The sequence below is a fragment of the Delphinapterus leucas genome, chromosome 21 (assembly GCF_059928025.1).
Source record: "Delphinapterus leucas isolate spDelLeu-1000000601 "Yukka" chromosome 21, BTC_Dleu_Yukka2, whole genome shotgun sequence".
Taxonomy (NCBI): domain Eukaryota; kingdom Metazoa; phylum Chordata; class Mammalia; order Artiodactyla; family Monodontidae; genus Delphinapterus; species Delphinapterus leucas.
In genome coordinates, this window is record NC_143149.1 from 10,532,590 (window position 1) to 10,550,572 (window position 17,983).

Here is a 17,983-nt window from a genome sequence, read left to right on the forward strand (position 1 = left end):
GAGAATCCCACGATAAACACTCTCATGGTTCTAAATAAACGTGTATTTAAACACAAATCACATCCAGCAGGAGAGAAACAACGCGTCCTCGGCAGAGTAATCATGCCCCGAGGTGCCCCTGATCCTGACACCCACCCCCTACCCCCGGAATCCGCCTTTAGAAGGAACTGCTTCTGCCCTTCCAGCCCCTCGTGTCCCAGGGACCTGCAGTGGCTCCAGCCTCAGGACTCGTGGGATGGATGCTCATCCTCCAGGGCTCGCCTGACTGCCGTTCTCCAAAGAGCCTAGACCCCAATGCCTGCAGGCGCTCCTCCCAGGGCTCCTGAGCCCCCCAGTCTCCCCCCCGAAGCTGGCCTAAGCCCTAGTTTTATGGTCTGTTTATGGTACAACCCCTCAGGGTGTGAAAAGTAGGACTGCTAGAATCTGTGGCCACAGGGGATCAGCCCAGGGTCTCCTGAACCAAGCTGACAATCAGATTCTCCCTGTGGTGATGGTGACACCGGGCCCCCAGCCTGGTGACAGCCACACCACACCGAAGGGGCATGCACCTCACTCCATCCCAAAAGAGAAGCCCCGAGGGCCTTGAGCAAGGGCAGGATAAAGGCCTGCACTGAACTCACCACTTTGAGGAACACGGAGAAGCCAGCAGGAGGGCTGACTTTGCAACGATGGCGGGTGGCTGTCTATCTCACACCCTCCTTTAAGGACCGAGCGAGTCACAGGTGCCTCAGGACGAGGGGTGATAAAAGCCGATGAGCCTCGCATTCTGCGAGGCTCGGTGCAGAGTGAAACTCCCTCGGCCCACCCCAGGCGCGGCAGTGGCCCCTGCCGCCCTGCAGACGCGCCTGTGTCACGCTCACCGTCCGCTCTGGCGTAGATGGCCACGGCCCCGTTGACCAGGCCGGCGTACAGGCTCTGGGGCGTGCATGCCAAGCTCATGACCGTGGATTTCTCGGGAGTGAAGAAGTGCTGGAGCCGCACCTTCTTGGAGCCTTGGCTGCTTTTATAAATGGAAATGCTGGAAAAGAGAAATATCAGCTCACGGGCACGTTTGCTCACAAGAAGTGCAAGCCTGCCGAGCAGAACCACGTTCGACCTTCCTGTCCATCCCCCGCATCCTGCCACTCCTCCCAGAAACATCCCACTTGGCCGTGTTGTAAAGACTGCTACCACTCTGATCTCCCTCTTTTTTCTTTTAAAAGAGAAGTTCTACGTTATTAAACAAACAAACAAACACCTTAGTTCTTCCTGTAGATCTAGGAACTTCACATCAGGAAAATCATCGTAACTCTCCTTTATACTCTGACCATGTTCCGTGTGAGAATAACACAGAACAAGGCTCTGTCTCATTGCAAAGTGTTAAGAGTGATGTGCACTTTAAAGCGTGAACAAGAATGAAGCGTGTCCACGGCAAAGGGCAGGAAGAACTAGAACTTTCCCCGCAAGGAGCTGCTGCCCCCCTGGGTTTCCTAGGGTGACTTCCTCAGTCACTGGCTCCTTCAAAGTCCTGGACCCAACAGTCTCCACCCGCGTCCCAACAGAGGGGGGTCAGGGAGGGGCCGGCGGACTCTGCCGCCTCGCGGCTGGCCAAGCCAAGGGGCCCGTGTGCGACGCTCACCTCCCCTCCTCCGTCCCCAGGCAGACGGTGGGGATGCCCAGCACTCGGCCCCCCGTGCTCTCGGGCTCCCGTGGCCTGTCCTCTGCGGGCACGTACACCATGCACAGGACGCGGGACTCCACGTTGAAGCACTCGATGACCTTGGGGCTGGAGTTTTGAAAGGAGACGATGGCTATCTGACCCATCTGACTGGTGCAGCTTCCGATCTGGGAGGTTCGGGAGGGAAGAAGTGGGCTGCAAGGGGCTCCACAGCACGTGCACGGCTGACACCCCACAGCCACGGCAAGATCCGGCTCCCACGTGGGAACCAGCTGGCCGATGAGGACCAAATAACCTTTAAACAGTCTGCTCACAGAGCCCCGCTCCCTCTGCAACATGTTTAATTAGGTCATCTTTTTCTTTTAATTTTAATAACAAGAACACAGTTTTGTTTTTGTAAAAGTCATATTTATATCCTTTAAAAACCACACACCTAGCACCACAGGATGGTAAAGGCCTATCCGTGCACAATTCAAAGTCTGAAAAAGCAGGCTGGTATCAATTTTAAACCAGGCCTTGCCTGAAAAAACAAGGACTTAAAAAGAGACAAAATGGGGTGAGAATGGATCTCAAAGTGGGTCCCCAGCATTTAACACATCAGGGAGTGTTGTTGTTTTCTAGAACTTGTACTACTGCTGCCATGATATTTATGAGCCCCCCGTTTGCTGGATCACTTAGGAACACTCAGCAAGGTTTGCTTCCCAACTTAAACCTAAATTTGATTGTCTTTTCAGTGGGAAGGAGCCGGATCCTGTTACCAGGAAAGAGCATGCCTGGCTCTACACGAGAACGCTCGTCTGGTTCCGGGTGGTGTGCGTTCTTCACAAATTCCTCTTCTTTTCCATCAACATTGAGGATGTCGTGACCCTCTCCTTATTCTAACGGATTTTCCCCTTCTGATCAATAAGCATCCTGCCTTTCCCGGGACAATGTCAAACTGCCAAGCCCGCTCGGGCCGACAGGAAGCCGGGGTCTGACCAGGTGCAGGTCCTGAAATGGAAAAAACCTCCTCTAAAATTCGAAAACCCTGAGGGAATTCAGCCCATCCCTTCGTTCTGGGCTGAGTGCAGAGAGCTATCAGCTCATCAGGCTGTTTTCTTTCCAAAACTCAACCAGGGACTCCAAGCAGGCCAGCGCTCTGGCTGTGAGACGGGGCGGGGTGCGTGGGGAGTTACGCGGGGTCAGGACACCCGGGAGAGAGCCAGGTGGGGCTGCAAAAGGACAGAGGGCCCATCGTGGAGGAGGTCTGGCGGCTCCCCACAAGGGGGGCACCAGGAGACCTGAAAACGCACCGCACGGGCAATTCCTCTGGTTTGCACGAGCCAGCAGCGTCTACTGCAAACGCAGGACCGTTCAAAGGCAGCTCTTCATTTGGAAGAAACTAATTTTAACTGCTAAGTTCCCAGCGTGAACAGCCAGCATGGTCTTGGAAGAGAAAAAACTCCATGCTATTTAACCGTCCAAACTGAAAAAATATTCCAATGCTTCTATTAGTTCATGGACTTTGGACTGAATTTAATCTGGGTAAGTTTTACAGGAAAAAGAAAAGAGAGAAATGTTTTAATGCCTTAGAACTCGACACCTTTTCCAAAAGTGATCAGCCCCCTTTCCTGTTTGTGACCCCCATGTTTATAGACACAATTTGGGACACACCAGCCACAACGAGCTATCGGACCACTCAAATCTGTCATTTCTCATCTCATTAGCTGTGGATATGGATTCTTCGTGAACTTGCATTAAAAACAAACAAAAGGGGCTTCCCTGGTGGCGCAGTGGTTGAGAGTCCGCCTGCCGATGCAGGGGACGCGGGTTCGTGCCCCGGTCTGGGAAGATCCCACATGCCGCGGAGCGGCTGGGCCCGTGAGCCATGGCCGCTGAGCCTGCGCGTCCGGAGCCTGTGCTCCGCAACGGGAGAGGCCGCAGCAGTGAGAGGCCCGCGTACCGCAAAAAACAAACAAACAAACAAAAAACAAACAAAAGCATCTTACCCACAGGAAACCATGAGCCGTGGAAAACGAGTCTGGCTGATTCTCATTATTTAGGTAAGGCTCAGGATTATAAACGGCACATTCGATCTAAAGGGGAGAAAGAAATCAAAGGCCCGAATTTCAAATGGGACTCAGAGGAGGCCAGAGGCCACGTCTCACAGGGATGACAGCATTCTGACATAAACCACGGCAACTCCAAAGGCTAAGAGAGGGCAAGATCGATGTATGAGTCTCAGAAATTTGCTTTTTAGAAGCAACACCTAAGTGTGCCCCGGGCAGCTGCAGCTCTGGGTTGAGGCCACACCGACAGGGCCCTTGCCTCTCCCGGGGAGCAGGTTCTGCCAGCGGGAATGGTCCCCATCAGCTGAGGGAGCTCCAAGGAAGCCCGGGTTCCAGGACTGAGTGTCGGCCAGAGACCAAAGTGAGAAAGACACACCCACACGTCTCTGCAGTCTGTGTGGACACCGGCCGCAGTGCTTGAGTCCACTGCACAGGGACACTGACAAAACGCCACCCCAGACGGGGTCTGCTTCAGCCAAGAGCGGGCACCATGCTTCGGGCCACCGGAAGGTCTCCAATTATGACCACGTGGAAGCCGAGCCGCCCAGCGACGGGCACAGAGCTGCCAGACCTGAGCCGCGGGGCCTGATCGCGGGGCCTCGGAGGAAGGCCCAGCACCGGCTCCAGATAAGCAGCCTCTGGCTTCAGACCACCACCCTCCTAAATGACTTCTACACAAACGGGCCCTGGAGGGGCCACGCCCAAGGCTGCCCCGGCGCCCCTTCCTGGTAACCGCCCGCTGCCCGTCACCTTGAACTCCTGCTGCTTGGCCACCGTCACAGGCATGTGTCCCACGAGGAGGGGGTGCCTCTCCTTCTTGATCTGATTCCCGTCGTCCTCCACGTAGAACCAGCCCAGGTGGTTCTCCTCCTCTGTGCCCGTGCCGGGGGAAGGGAACAGAGGTGGGCAACAAGCACAGGCCCGGGGGCAGGGGGAGAGTCTGGCCCCTACTTTGGGTAAGACTGGAGAACTGAGGGTTTTCCTTCTGGAAAACAGCACAGCCTCTTCTCACGGGGGAGGCTGCAGACTTGCGGCTTTATGAGGTAAGTGCTCTGCCCCGAGTCTAATGGACGCCCACCGCCCCGTTCCCACCTTGTGGACCAGCCATCCGCTGGGGGCGGGGGCACTGCGAATCATCAAAGCGCAAGCCACCTGGGTCTGGTCTGTTTTCCTCTGTCCCTTTTTCAAACTAGCTGAGATGTTTAGATTTAAACACCAGGGACTGAGTGAGAAGTTTTCTAACATGGCACAAAACCATGGGATAAAAAAGTACGACGAAATGAAGAAATGTTTTACTACAAAGCAAGTCATCCATCTCAGCTCTGAAAACATGACGCATCTGAAGATAAACGGGAGCTTATCCTCAGAGCCTATCCGTGTCCTTGTTCACGGGGTCACCCCGAAGCTGGCCTGATAAACCACTGAGTCATTCAGGGAGGGAGGGAGCCCTGTTCCGAGGATCACAGGCCATCCCGGATGGCCTTCCTGCCACCAGCCTCAGATCACAAGGCCTATTTCTCTTCCGTATTTTATTTTCGGTTAACATTTCGGATTGTTTTGCACCTGAATGAGAGTTTTACACACACATGGATGCAGGACATCCCCGTGTCCTGAGTAACAGACCTGTGTGTGTATAAATAACATCCAGGTATCTTATCCCACCCACCCATCTATCTAAACGTTTGCTACACAGATCAAAAGAAGGCAAGGCTAAAGGGACGTAGGGACAAGAAAATAATCAGAGTCACTCCCATCTCTGATAGAACCACAGGACTTATTTTTCGTGCTTAGAGGGTCTTCAGGGACAATTCGGTCCACTCCTGTGTTTTATTTCACAGGTGAGGGGTGAGGAAACAGGCTGAGACGAGCCATCACTTTCTCATCCTGTGGGCCAGACCCGGGACTGGGTCCTGCCTCACAGGCCACAGACTCAGAGGACTTTTACTTGTGTTGAACCATCTCAACTCATATTAATGTTTTGTTATAATAAAAGTGAGGTTTTTTTCCCCTACAACCCTTAAATTATAACACAAACGTCTTAAAAATCGCTGCACTAGGGTTGATTTTTCCCACGTGGAAACATTCTTTCAGGTGAATGGATGAACCTGTTGTAAAGTTTACTTCTCAGCCGTGACCTCATCCTCTTGGGCGTGCATTTCATCACACAAGAGGAACGGACATTGTGTCTGGTTCGAACATGCCTCATTTAGCTGAGATCAACCGGCTCTTACCGAGGGCGAGCTTGGCCATCTGCAGGTTGTTGATCCAGGACTCCTTGATGGCGGCGGTGAAGGTATTGAACACGGCAGTGAAGAAAGTCGGCCGGCCGGACCTGCCAGGGAGAAGAAAAGACAATGCACTCCACGCAGTGGGCTCCATCGTGTGAAACCCAATCACGGGGCCTGCCCCTCAGATACAATCCCCAAACCGCGAAGACATGCACGTCATGACAAAGGGCCCTGTTCTCGGTGCTGGCCCGGAGGCTCCCTTCCGACGTTTACTGACTTGTCCTGTTTCCCCGGGAGCTGTAACTGGATCCGACAGCAGTCGGCCGCTCTGATCTCCTCTTCCTTCTTCAGAATAAGCCTCTGTAAACCCGAGGTCCAGTCGTGGGCTACCGACTGGTTCAAATTCTAGGAAGGAGATGCACAAGCACACGTAAAGATGTTAATAAGACAGGACCATCCCGAGGGAGAGAAAAAAAGTGATGCCGAGACATGAAAAACCCAGGGAGACCAGTAACACTCATCTGATCAGGAAGAAAGCACCTTTGGGAGGCGGGTCACGTGGTGCTGGGACATTCCTAAGAGAACTGACGCTCAAGTCAGCCTCCGGATGAACAAAAGTTACACCAAAAGCGCTTCACCTTCTCCGAAATAGGAGAAAATACACGATCAGATGGATTCTTAAAGTAACATCAGTTCTTGCTTTTGATAGAACCGGGAGGTGGGATCACATGCTGACAACGACTTAGAAATTAAAAGAGAATTTTAAGCCAAGTGGCTTCGACTGTCACCTGATAGCTTCCTTTGAGGTTTCCAACCAGTTGAGTGATTTGACCGATGACATTTAAGTCATGCAGCAAGTTTTGTAAATCTTGATACAGCTGCCCCGGCCCCATGTAAACTCTGTCTGCAAAACAAGACAACAAAAAGAGCACAAATCTCAGGCGTGTTCACGCCGGGGCTTGAGGAAGGAGACACAAGAAGGGAGTCTAGTTCATCCAGATTTTTCTAAAAGTGAACGTTTTCAAGTAAGTAGATGCTTTTCCCTTTCCGGCCTTTCATTTTGACATAATTTTAGACTTTACAGAAAAGCTGCAACAGCACAGAGCTCCCTGCACCAGGTCTTGGATGTTAACCTTGTAGAACCACAGAAGCATCGTGCAAAGCAGGAATTCCCATTGCTGCAGCAACACCAACCAGTGCGGGCTCTACTCAGACCTCACTGGCTTCCGCACGGAGGCCAGTTTCCCAGGGACGCGAAGGCGGGTCCCATGACGCATGAAACTGTCACACCTCCGTAAGTCTCCTCAAGTCTGCTAGGTCAGTGCCTCAGGCCATCTCTCCCTCATGACCTTGACATTTTTGAAGGACACTGGTGAATTAGTCCATCGGATGTGTCACAATTTGTATTTTTAAAGCACCGTTGATGTAATCACTATTAGTAAAAGGTCCCTGGTCTCTAGAAATGACCTTTAATCGCAACCAAAGTTTCAACAACCGCGCTCTTCCCAACGCCAACCTGAGCGCCCCAGTGAGCCTTCTCTAAACGCTTTTTTAAAAGGATGGAGAGGAGGCCTGCAATGAGCTGGGTGGGTGCACAGGCTCCCAGCGCCCGCGAGAACAGCACCCACCGCTGACTCGGGCTGATCACTTAGCCAAATGATCTAAGTCTGGGGGGACATTAAGCAAACGGTTAGCACACAAAGAGTTCTGAAGCTACTGGAGGGTTTCGGGAGTGAAGTGGGTGGATGGTGAGGATGGTGACTTTCTACGCACCTCAGTGTTACTCTTGCCTGACCAGTGGAGTCATCTGGAAGCCCTGTGTGAGCAGCCATCCCGGGGGGGACAGTGCAGAGATTTGGAGCTGATTTAGAACTCTGCCTTCTGTGTCTGTAACCAAGAGGATCATAAATGAATAGGTACCTGTAAAGCCTCTTTACTCTTTATCAGAGAGTAGGTAAAGTGGAAGGTTCACACAGAGACGGCAGAACAAGAAAGAAAAGGAAGGAAGGAAGGAAAGGGCAGATTCCTCTGTGCACCTTCTGAACGCACAGGGACGCCCTGGAGGTGGGCGGATGGTCCTCGGTGTGAAAACAAGAAGGGCTCGGGCAGCCCCAGGGCAGCCGCACTCGGACTCCTGGGTCACCAGGAGCCTCCTGCCAACCCGACACACTGGACTGATGCCGTCCACCACCCGGCAGCTGGGACCCGACAGGCCCAGCCTGTCCAAGCAGAGGGAGGGCAGGGTGAGAGCCAGGGAGGACGAGGCCCAGCGTCCAGGGTGGTCTAGAGTCACGTGTTGGAGCAGAGAGGTCGGCGGGCGCCCGGGACAGGCTCTGGAGACGGGGAAGGACAGGAAACGGGAGGTCACAGGACTGGGCCTGGTTCCTCCTTAAAGCTGCGTTCACGAGGCCCCACCAGCCCCATCCTATCTCATCAAGGATAAAACCAACGCTGCCTGAGTCACCCCATCCCCAGAGGGAGAAGAGGACTTTTCCTGGCGGGTTAGAGAATCTTCCTTATTGGGCAGAAAGAGTTTCTCTGCCTTTACCCAACGTGAAAACATCTCAAAGTTCACACATGTGGTGAGCGTCAGAGATGCTTTATGGAAGGGCACGCTGGGGACACAAACACACAAACAGCGAGTAAGATGCTAATGAACCCAGAGGACGCGCACGAAACACCACAGCATCCACTCAAGTCACACAAGACAGAACAAAGAGCCGTCGTTCTTTTCCCAAACGTTACTTTCAGTTTAGGAAAGAATCTCTTTTTCTGGCTAAATTCATATAAACAACAGATCTGCAAATCAAGATTTTTGTTGGGTGGACTTCCTACCATCTGGTCACAATGCCCAGCACCCTGGGTTTCTGGGAGCAGACGGCTTCTCACTGCGCCCGTCTCCATGGAAACCCCTGCAATTTGGCTTGAAAATTCAGGGTTTGAAAGCTAAGTGGAGTCCATGTGGCCAAGGAAACAGCAACACTGCCCAAAGACTCCCCGTGGTGCGGACTCAGGCCCCGGCAGGTATGGACCGGCTGCAGCTCTGAGGCCGAGGCCCCTGCGTCACACCAGCCACCTGGGTGGTGGGAGAGTCCGGGCCCGGGGGTCTCCAGGCAGGAGGCGCGGCAAGGAGGAGTAAACGGGGTACGGAGACACTGCAGACGGAATCCAACCCAGAGACAGTGGGTGGTTCTGGGGTGGCGAGAGGGATGCAGGGCGGGGGCTGAGTAAACACCCCACTGAACGAGAGAGGCAGACCTGCCCCACCCAGCAGTCAGCAGGCCTCGGGACAAGCTCTCCTTTCCAGAACTTTCCTTTCATTCAGAAAAGTTTGCTATCTTACAAATCAAGGACTTTTTTTTTACCGAGGAAGAATGGACTGTTAAAAATTACACATCTTCGGGTCACAGTCTGGCGACCAGATACGCACACTTCTGTGGGAGCCTCTCTCCCACCCTCCCGCCTGGACCGCGCGGTGGCCTCTGCCTGGCAGGCCAGCCCCCGCCGAGTACCCTGTCCCTCTCGGGCAGCTGCTTCCGCATGGGGAACACACTTCTCTTCTTCCTCTGATGGCGAGGCTGGTGCCTACAAAGGAGCCCGGGTCTAACAGAGAACTTTCCCTCCTTTTCCTTCCAGAATGGAGTCGACCCAAAGTCGCATCTGCGGCTGAAAGAAAGCTTGACGCCCTGCAGAGCGAGCATCAGCTCCGGCCCTGGACCCTGGGTCCAGGGCCCCTCTGTCTGCCTCAGAGCTGGCCTCACGTGCAAGATTGCAGCCAACCTCATGCAGGTTTCACTTCTGTTTGTATCATGAAGAGCACCTCCTCCCTGCCCCTGAGCACTTGCTTCCTGTTTATTCTTCACACTTTGTCTTCAGCTGGGCTCACTTCTCCGGTCTTCGGTTTTATCTGCCCTTCTCCCACCCGGCCTCTGCACTTGACTGTGGAGACCCTCCCTGCGTCCCCAGAGGGGCTCTGTCCCCTGCATCCCCTGCCCAGATGCTGCTCCCTGGAGTGTAAGGATGCTTAGGGCTCTTCCAGCTTTTTTTTTTTTTTTAAGATTTTTTTTTCTTTGGATGTGGATCACTTTTAAAGTCTTTATTGAATTTGTTACAATGCTGCTTCTGTTTTATGTTTTGGTTTTTTGGCCGAGGAGGCATGTGGGATCTTAGCTCCCGGACTGGGGATCGAACCCGCTCCCCCGGCATTGGAAGGTGAAGTCTCAACCACTGGACCGCCAGGAAAGTCCCTCTTCCAGCTTACTTTTTTTTTTTTTTTTTTTTGCGGTACGCGGGCCTCTCACTGTTGTGGCCTCTCCCGTTGCGGAGCACAGGCTCCGGACGCGCAGGCTCAGCGGCCACGGCTCACGGGCCCAGCCACTCCGCAGCACATGGGATCTTCCCGGACCGGGGCACGAACCCGCGTCCCCTGCATCGGCAGGCGGACTCTCAACCACTGCGCCACCAGGGAAGCCTCCAGCTTACTTTTAATCATGGCAGTAGCCCCCTCCCTCGTTCCTGAGCTGCTGTACCCACTGCCCCGGCTTCCCCCTTCACAGCCAGATAGCAGGGATCCGGGCACCTGTGTTAGATTTCAGCCTACAGGGGACACGCAGTAAATGCTTCAGGATGGGAAGTGACACTGTCAGGCTGGCCTTCCATTCTCTCTGCAAAGTTCCTGATGGCAAACAAGGGCCCCATTTCCAAACAGGGGTGCCTGGCTCCCTAGAACTGCCACCTGTTCTCCTGCAGGCTGCCGGCAGGGGCGGGGGGCACAGGGCAGACCACCGCCGACACGCACGTCAGCGCCATGTCCACCACGGCTCTCCCTGGCCTGCGTCCCTGCCCCACGACAGGAAAGCTCCACAGCTGGGTGCTGGTCCAGCCGCTCAGCGCCCCAGAGCCCAGGCCGGTCCTGTGCCCCTACAGTGTGTCTCACTGTGCGACAAAGAGGCCCAGCTACGCGTCTGGCTTTTACTGCCCATTTTAAGGATTAAGTAACCAAGTGGAGAGCAATGGGCGCGATTTTTACAAGACGACATGTATCAGTATTTACACATGAAAAAGTGCTTCCCTTTAAACCAGATCTAGCTGCTTCTCACCTGTTGAAATGTCTCAGGAACCTCTCCTTGGGAAGCGTTTGCTGCTGGGTGGTGAAGGTTTCTCATTCTTGTGTACGTGACTCTCCGAGGGTCCGGCAGCTCATCCCCCCAAGGCCCCTGCAGAGCCGGCACTGTGGCCACGGCCCCTCACACCCTCCACGGAGCCCACCTGGCACAATTCCTTGCAAACTGGGGGCGCTTTAGGGCCCACTTGTGGGAACTAAATGAAGAAAACACTCTACAGCGTCACCTTATTTCTAGCAAAAGGGAAATTTTCTCATAAACCCACCTCCTGAGAAAGCGTGGAGCAGGGTGAAAATAAGACGCTATTAGCACAGAATTTTGCAAAGTCAGTTCCGGGGGTTGGAAGCTTAAACCAACCCAGGGAGCCCAGCTTGCAGGGCCCTGCACTAGAGGGAAACGTTTAAGGCCATCACGTGTCACAACCCAGGGACACGGAGGGTGCAAAGCAAAGGCACGCAGCAGGGGCCACGCTGTCTCCGCCGCTGAGTAGCAGACCCAATCTTGCAGCACTGGGCTTCAGAACAGAGTCGTTCAAACAGCAGAACAGTCACATGAATATCAACGGGGAACAGAACTTCTAACTTAGCTGACGGGGCTTGAGTCCCGTCTTCCAGCACATTCAGAATTAGCAAACTTCAGTTTGTTAAAAACCATTTTTTTTAAATCTAGAAGGCATTTTGAAAACCATCTACTCCACACTCCCCTTTCACAGCTCAGAGCTAAAAAATTAAACCCACTTTAAGGATGAGGAAGCTACAGAGGCACGCACTAAACCAGGATCCCAGGCAAACATCTGCGCCCACGGCGCTGACTGCATCTCTGCCAGCATCGCCCCTGATCTCCAGACTCGGTACCCAGAGCATCCTGTCCCCCGCCCGCCCCCCGCACTGTCTGTCCACTTGGCACCTCGACTGGTAACACCCTGCACTTAACACTGGTGAATTGTGTTCATCTGTATCATTTTTTTTCGGATTCCGCATATAAGTGATACCATATGATATGTGTCTTTCTCTGACTTACTTCCCTCAGGATGACAAATCTCTAGGTCAACCAGAGGGAAAGAATCGGGGGGAAGGATACTTAGGGAGTCTGGGATTGACATGTACACACTGCTATATTTAAAATAGATAACCAACAAGGACTTACTGTGTAGCACAGGGAACTATACTCAATATTTTGTAATAACCTATAAGGTTAAATGTTACAGGGAAAAGAACTTGAAAAAGAATAGATACATGTATATGTATAACTGTATCACTTTGCTGTACACCTGAAACTAACATAACATTGTTAATCAACTACACTCCAACATAAAAGAAAAAGTTAAGAGGCAACACGGGTCTAGGACTATTAAAAGAGTTCTGGACAACGTGAACACCAGCATGGGCAGCGCCTCTGCAAAGCACCCTTCCCAGGACAGCTGGACCGAGACATGTCCTCCCCGGGAGTCTCCCCGCCTGGACACCTGCACCAAGACACCAGCCAGTCAAACTCCCACTGTCACAATCTACTGACGACACAGACCTGTTAAGGGACGAATGGGCCCCTTAATTCTTTCTCCTCAAGAAGCCAGCATTGCCTAAACATTAACAATCCCCTTCACTCTGCTCTCCTTTATTCCAAGAGACAGATATTCTACTGCGTTATCAGCAACTGTTTTGTTTTCCTTCTCCGACCTTAGCCTTTGTTCTCCTGGCGTCCGACCACACATGTAATGGAAACCATAAGAGTAAGAGGATCCTCGGATGGAGATGGATCCAGGGTCCCTGATTCTACAGCAACTTCTCAGGTCTTGAGGTCTACCTGGGGACCACTCAGTGGTCTCGGTCCTGCCTTTAAGGACTTAGCAGTATCACCAGTTGTAAAGCCAGAGTGAGCAGCTAGATAACCTGGAAGCAAAGTTCTCCTTAAACTCAGAATGAAGAAAAAGATGTACTCTACAGAGTGACATTTTCTTTTGACAGACAATGAGGATTACGTATCTACATTTGCCACAGCTGACAGGAGCTCGAGATAACGTCTAGGGCCATAGCTGACAGGAGCACAAGATAACATCTAGGGCCACAGCTGACAGGAGCTCGAGATAACATCTAGGGCCATAGCTGACAGGAGCGCGAGATAACATCTAGGGCCACAGCTGACAGGAGCTCGAGATAACGTCTAGGGCCATAGCTGACAGGAGCGCGAGATAACATCTAGGGCCATAGCTGACAGGAGCTCGAGATAACATCTAGGGCCATAGCTGACAGGAGCTCGAGATAACATCTAGGGCCACAGCTGACAGGAGCTCGAGATAACGTCTAGGGCCATAGCTGACAGGAGCTCGAGATAACATCTAGGGCCATAGCTGACAGGAGCGCGAGATAACATCTAGGGCCACAGCTGACAGGAGCTCGAGATAACATCTAGGGCCATAGCTGACAGGAGCTCGAGATAACATCTAGGGCCATAGCTGACAGGAGCTCGAGATAACATCTAGGGCCATAGCTGACAGGAGCTCGAGATAACATCTAGGGCCACAGCTGACAGGAGCTCGAGATAACATCTAGGGCCACAGCTGACAGGAGCTCGAGATAACGTCTAGGGCCATAGCTGACAGGAGCTCGAGATAACATCTAGGGCCATAGCTGACAGGAGCGCAAGATAACATCTAGGGCCATAGCTGACAGGAGCTCGAGGTAACATCTAGGGCCATAGCTGACAGGAGCTCGAGATAACGTCTAGGGCCACAGCTGACAGGAGCTCGAGATAACGTCTAGGGCCACAGCTGACAGGAGCTCGAGATAACATCTAGGGCCATAGCTGACAGGAGCGCGAGATAACGTCTAGGGCCACAGCTGACAGGAGCTCGAGATAACATCTAGGGCCATAGCTGACAGGAGCGCGAGATAACGTCTAGGGCTCAAATGCAGCAGGAAACAGTCCAGGTTCTTTCTCGCGTGTAACATTTTACAAATTAAGTCATCCTGCTTTCTGCTTTTTAATACCGCTGACTTGAATCTTATTCTGGGTTGGCTCAGCACGAACCATAAATTAGAAGCTGAACGTGAGAACTCAGTGTTCCCTGTAACACAGCATCTACTTCATGGATCGAAGGCATCCTTGGAGATCTGAACACAATGAGGCAATCTTGATCACAAATCCACCTTGGGATTGCTTCCATTGTAATACACACAAAGGCATTATTTCTGTTCACAAAACCAAGACATAAATAGGATTTGCTATACTTCCAAGTAATTTAAACGGATTTTTAAGAACACTAAACACACAAAATCTTCACGTTGCTCTTACTAAGTAAAATTTTAATCAATCAAGTCAACTGGGAGACCGCCTCTCCCTCCTGCCCTTTCCCACTCTGTCCCCCTCCCAAAACCACTCCTCAGCTGGTCCCTCCTTACAAAAGTCTGTGGTACAGTTTGGTATTTCGATTGTTAGTTGAGAAGGTATGCACGTTATTTAAACAGGAGCATGATTTTTTCATCAGCAATTCAGAAGTTTAGGAGCACATGCTCAAGGAACTAGCAGACCACCAAACAGCAAGACTGTTAACATCAGGCGCAGAAGAACAAACAATAAAAGAGACGCCCCATCAGATGGGACCCAACAGTCACCGCGACCTGTTCCTGTAAACCTAAATGAACGTGCATGTTCGCTCAGAAAAGCTGCATCTTTCAAAAGCAGCCTCCTTCTGACCGTGTCAGAAACAACACAGTCTAAAAGGTTATTGAACACACTTTGTTTTTTTTTTTGGCGGTACGCGGGCCTCTTACTGTTGTGGCCTCTCCCGTCGCGGAGCACGGGCTCCGGACGCGCAGGCTCAGCGGCCATGGCTCACGGGCCCAGCCGCTCCACGGCATGTGGGATCTTCCCGGACCGGGGCACGAACCCGCGTCCCCTGCATCGGCAGGCGGACTCTCAACCACTGAGCCACCAGGGGAGCCCTGACACACTTATTTTTAGTATTATAAATTTAAATATAAAGGCTCATTTTATATATAAAACAATTTATGGAAAGTTCCCATTCACTGTGCTCTAAGTGCTCCACAATTCAGAGGCCAAGGCCAGTGAGTGAGTAAAATTTAGCCAGGCTTTACTTGGATAAAAACAAAGCAAAACAAAAAGAAAACAGAAGAAGAAAGTAATGATTATGACACCAAGTTCAAAATCTAGAATCTTCAGACCGTTTAGTAACAATAGCTGTATTATAAGACTCTTGGGCAAGTGCCGGGACCCTCTTCCCCCAATTCTCTGTGAAAGGCACAGGCGGGCACCACCTCCGCGGAGACGGAAGGGGGAGGGGTGGCAGAGCTGAGGCCACCGCCCAGGCCCACGCTCTCTGGGACCTTCTCTGCATCCACTCAACACACCTTCTGGAGAGAGCAGGGCCCCCGCCGCAGCTGCTGGCGGGAAGCGCAGGACAGGACGCGAACCAGGAGGATGGAATGCATCCCAAGGGCGGGGCCCCCGCCCCTGGACCCCGACGGGGACAGGCTCAGAGAGGAGCCTCCCAGCTGGCACGTGTGTCCACGTGCGCCAGCCAATGTTAATAAGCACAGGCTCTAGGACCGTGTCACCCGACAGATTTACCGTCTTAACCAGGTCTCCTGACACGGTGAGGGGCTGAGGACCGAGCAGGTTACATCAGAGCCATGGCGGCCCCAGACCTGCAAGTGTGTCCGAGACGCATCACTCACTTGGCTTGGTGCCGGCCACCACTGCCAGGCTCTCGGGCGCGGGCACCACGGGACCCCTGCCATTCTCCCCCGCGCCCTCGCTGCCGCCGTATTCTATCACTTCCACGTGCCCGAGAGGGACGCTCCACTTCAACAAATACCTCTGGCCGGTCGATGTCAGGGCACCGCTGTCATGGGAGGTGCTGCAAGGGGCAGAAACCCTCGTGTCAGGCACAGCCAAGGAATCAGTCACGGGACGCCTCATCCCTTGGAGACTCAAGAGAGACGCCTCTGAACTGCGGGCTTGGGTGCTTCTGGTGTTCTCACCAGGACTGACCACACGGTTCCACAGTGGGTTTTCAGAGAGTATAAACATACCCAATTTCTTTTCTTTTTCTTTTTTTTTTTTTTTGCGGTACGCGGGCCTCTCACTGTCGTGGCCTCTCCCGTTGCGGAGCGCAGGCTCCGGACGCGCAGGCTCAGCGGCCATGGCTCACGGGCCCAGCCGCTCCGCGGCATGTGGGATCTTCCCAGACCGGGGCACGAGCCCGTGTCCCCTGCATCGGCAGGCGGACTCTCAACCACTGCGCCACCAGGGAAGCCCAATATACCCGAACTTTATAAGAAAAACCATCAAAAACATATTTATAGAGAAGCAACTAATGAGAAAGGATTTGAACGATGATACGGACAGGAACCATAGTTGATTCAGGATGGCTAGAAACGGAGCTCGGTTCAGTTTCCAGCTCTGACATCTGCCTGATGTTTACAGAGAAAACCCACCCACACGTCCCTCAGCTCCACCAGCGGTGAGTTGGGGACCCTCCCTGGACCCATGCAAGTCACAGGATGAGAGGCTGAGCTCTGAATACACATCTGTCCAGAGTGAAGGGGAAGCGAAGGCATCCGCTCACCGAGACACAGACCGCCTGTGACCATGGAGCTCCCCACGGGGCCGTGCATCTTATTGGACGCTGACCTACTGGGCGCTGACCTACTGGGTGCTGACCTGCCGGGCACTGACCTACTGGGTGCTGACCTGCCGGGCACTGACCTACTGGGCGCTGACCTGCTGGGCGCTGACCTACCGGGCGCTGACCGTGGCGCACATAAGCACGTCATTCAGCATGAAGAGCCGGCGCTCCTTGGTTTTCACGATCTCCCCCCGGTCGTTGTAGACGGTCTCTACCACGTCGTCGGAGCGGACGAGGTAGCGACTCCCACTGCTGAGAAGCTGGACGTTCAAAGACCACCGAGAAAAAGAAGAACAATGAGAATGAAGCCTGGCAAAATACACGAGCAGACAACGTCAGGGTTTTATAGATTCTTTTTTCTCTACAGATAATCCTTATATTCCCAATCACGCTTCGTGCACATACGGTATAGAGTTTAAAAAGTGGCTTTTTTTTAAGGAATCTACACAGTGGCAGGGATCTAACTTCCTTACGTGAGCAGTTTCTCTAGCTATGAGATGCTGACGCAGCCACGAGGGCTCCGCTGGTTTTCACCCGTCACTCAATGTGCTCTCTCTCTTTCAGTCACTCCTCAGAATACACGCTCCGATCCTCACAGACGGTCACCCCAACCTTTCTGTTACTTAGGACACCGTATCAACCGGGAATGTCTGTGATTTTACTTTTCCCAAGGACAGCAAACTGAAGAAAACCTCCTGACTGCTCATGGTTTGCCATGTTTTACTTCTCTGGGCCAAACAAAGTACTCTTGGTTCTCTGGAAAGAGGCTTCATATTTATTAGTAAAGTGACACAGGTCATACAGAACTTATTTTAACCGTTCAGCCCAGAAGGAAATCCAGAGTCCTTGGCCCAGACGTCCACACTGGCCGGCCGACCTCACGGGGATGAGGCTGCATCCTCACTAGCGCAACGGTAAGCAATGCATCACCTCTGAGGGCCCTCGGACTGTCGGGGGTTCCCAGACATTCGGGTACCACAGGGAAGCAGGATTTTAAACAACATGAGCCACCTCGAGAATATCAGTGAAGGGAGTTTTCTGCCTGTAAAAATTCCTGTACAAATCCTTTGGAGAATCAGGGAAAACCTAAGCTTAAAACATATGACAATAAAGTTCTTGTAGTTAAATCACTGGATGTCAGTATCCAGTAGGAAAGTACCCCTGCTGACAAAACAGAATTATTTAACACAGCTCATATCCATTAACCTCTTCCTGTGGACTAGAGCTTCAGATAAAAACGGCAAAGCCTATGTGAAACTGGATTATGGTGGCAGGAAGAT

The 17,983-nt window shown here is 52.6% G+C and overlaps 1 protein-coding gene across 8 annotated transcripts in view; it reads right to left on the reverse strand.

The window, feature by feature from the left end:
- The window catches only part of ARHGEF10 (Rho guanine nucleotide exchange factor 10), an 88,945-nt gene that overhangs the window by 20,053 nt on the left and 50,909 nt on the right, over positions 1 to 17,983 (reverse strand). For all 8 annotated transcript variants that reach the window (XM_022570866.2, XM_089903596.1, XM_089903595.1 and 5 more), the window contains 9 exons: positions 16,818 to 16,963; positions 15,751 to 15,932; positions 6,722 to 6,837; positions 6,211 to 6,338; positions 5,937 to 6,037; positions 4,456 to 4,577; positions 3,646 to 3,732; positions 1,619 to 1,824; positions 861 to 1,018 (listed from right to left, as the gene is read on the reverse strand). In XM_022570866.2, the coding sequence (XP_022426574.2) occupies positions 861 to 1,018; positions 1,619 to 1,824; positions 3,646 to 3,732; positions 4,456 to 4,577; positions 5,937 to 6,037; positions 6,211 to 6,338; positions 6,722 to 6,837; positions 15,751 to 15,932; positions 16,818 to 16,963 (1,246 nt within the window). The remainder of the gene's footprint in view (positions 1 to 860; positions 1,019 to 1,618; positions 1,825 to 3,645; positions 3,733 to 4,455; positions 4,578 to 5,936; positions 6,038 to 6,210; positions 6,339 to 6,721; positions 6,838 to 15,750; positions 15,933 to 16,817; positions 16,964 to 17,983) is intronic.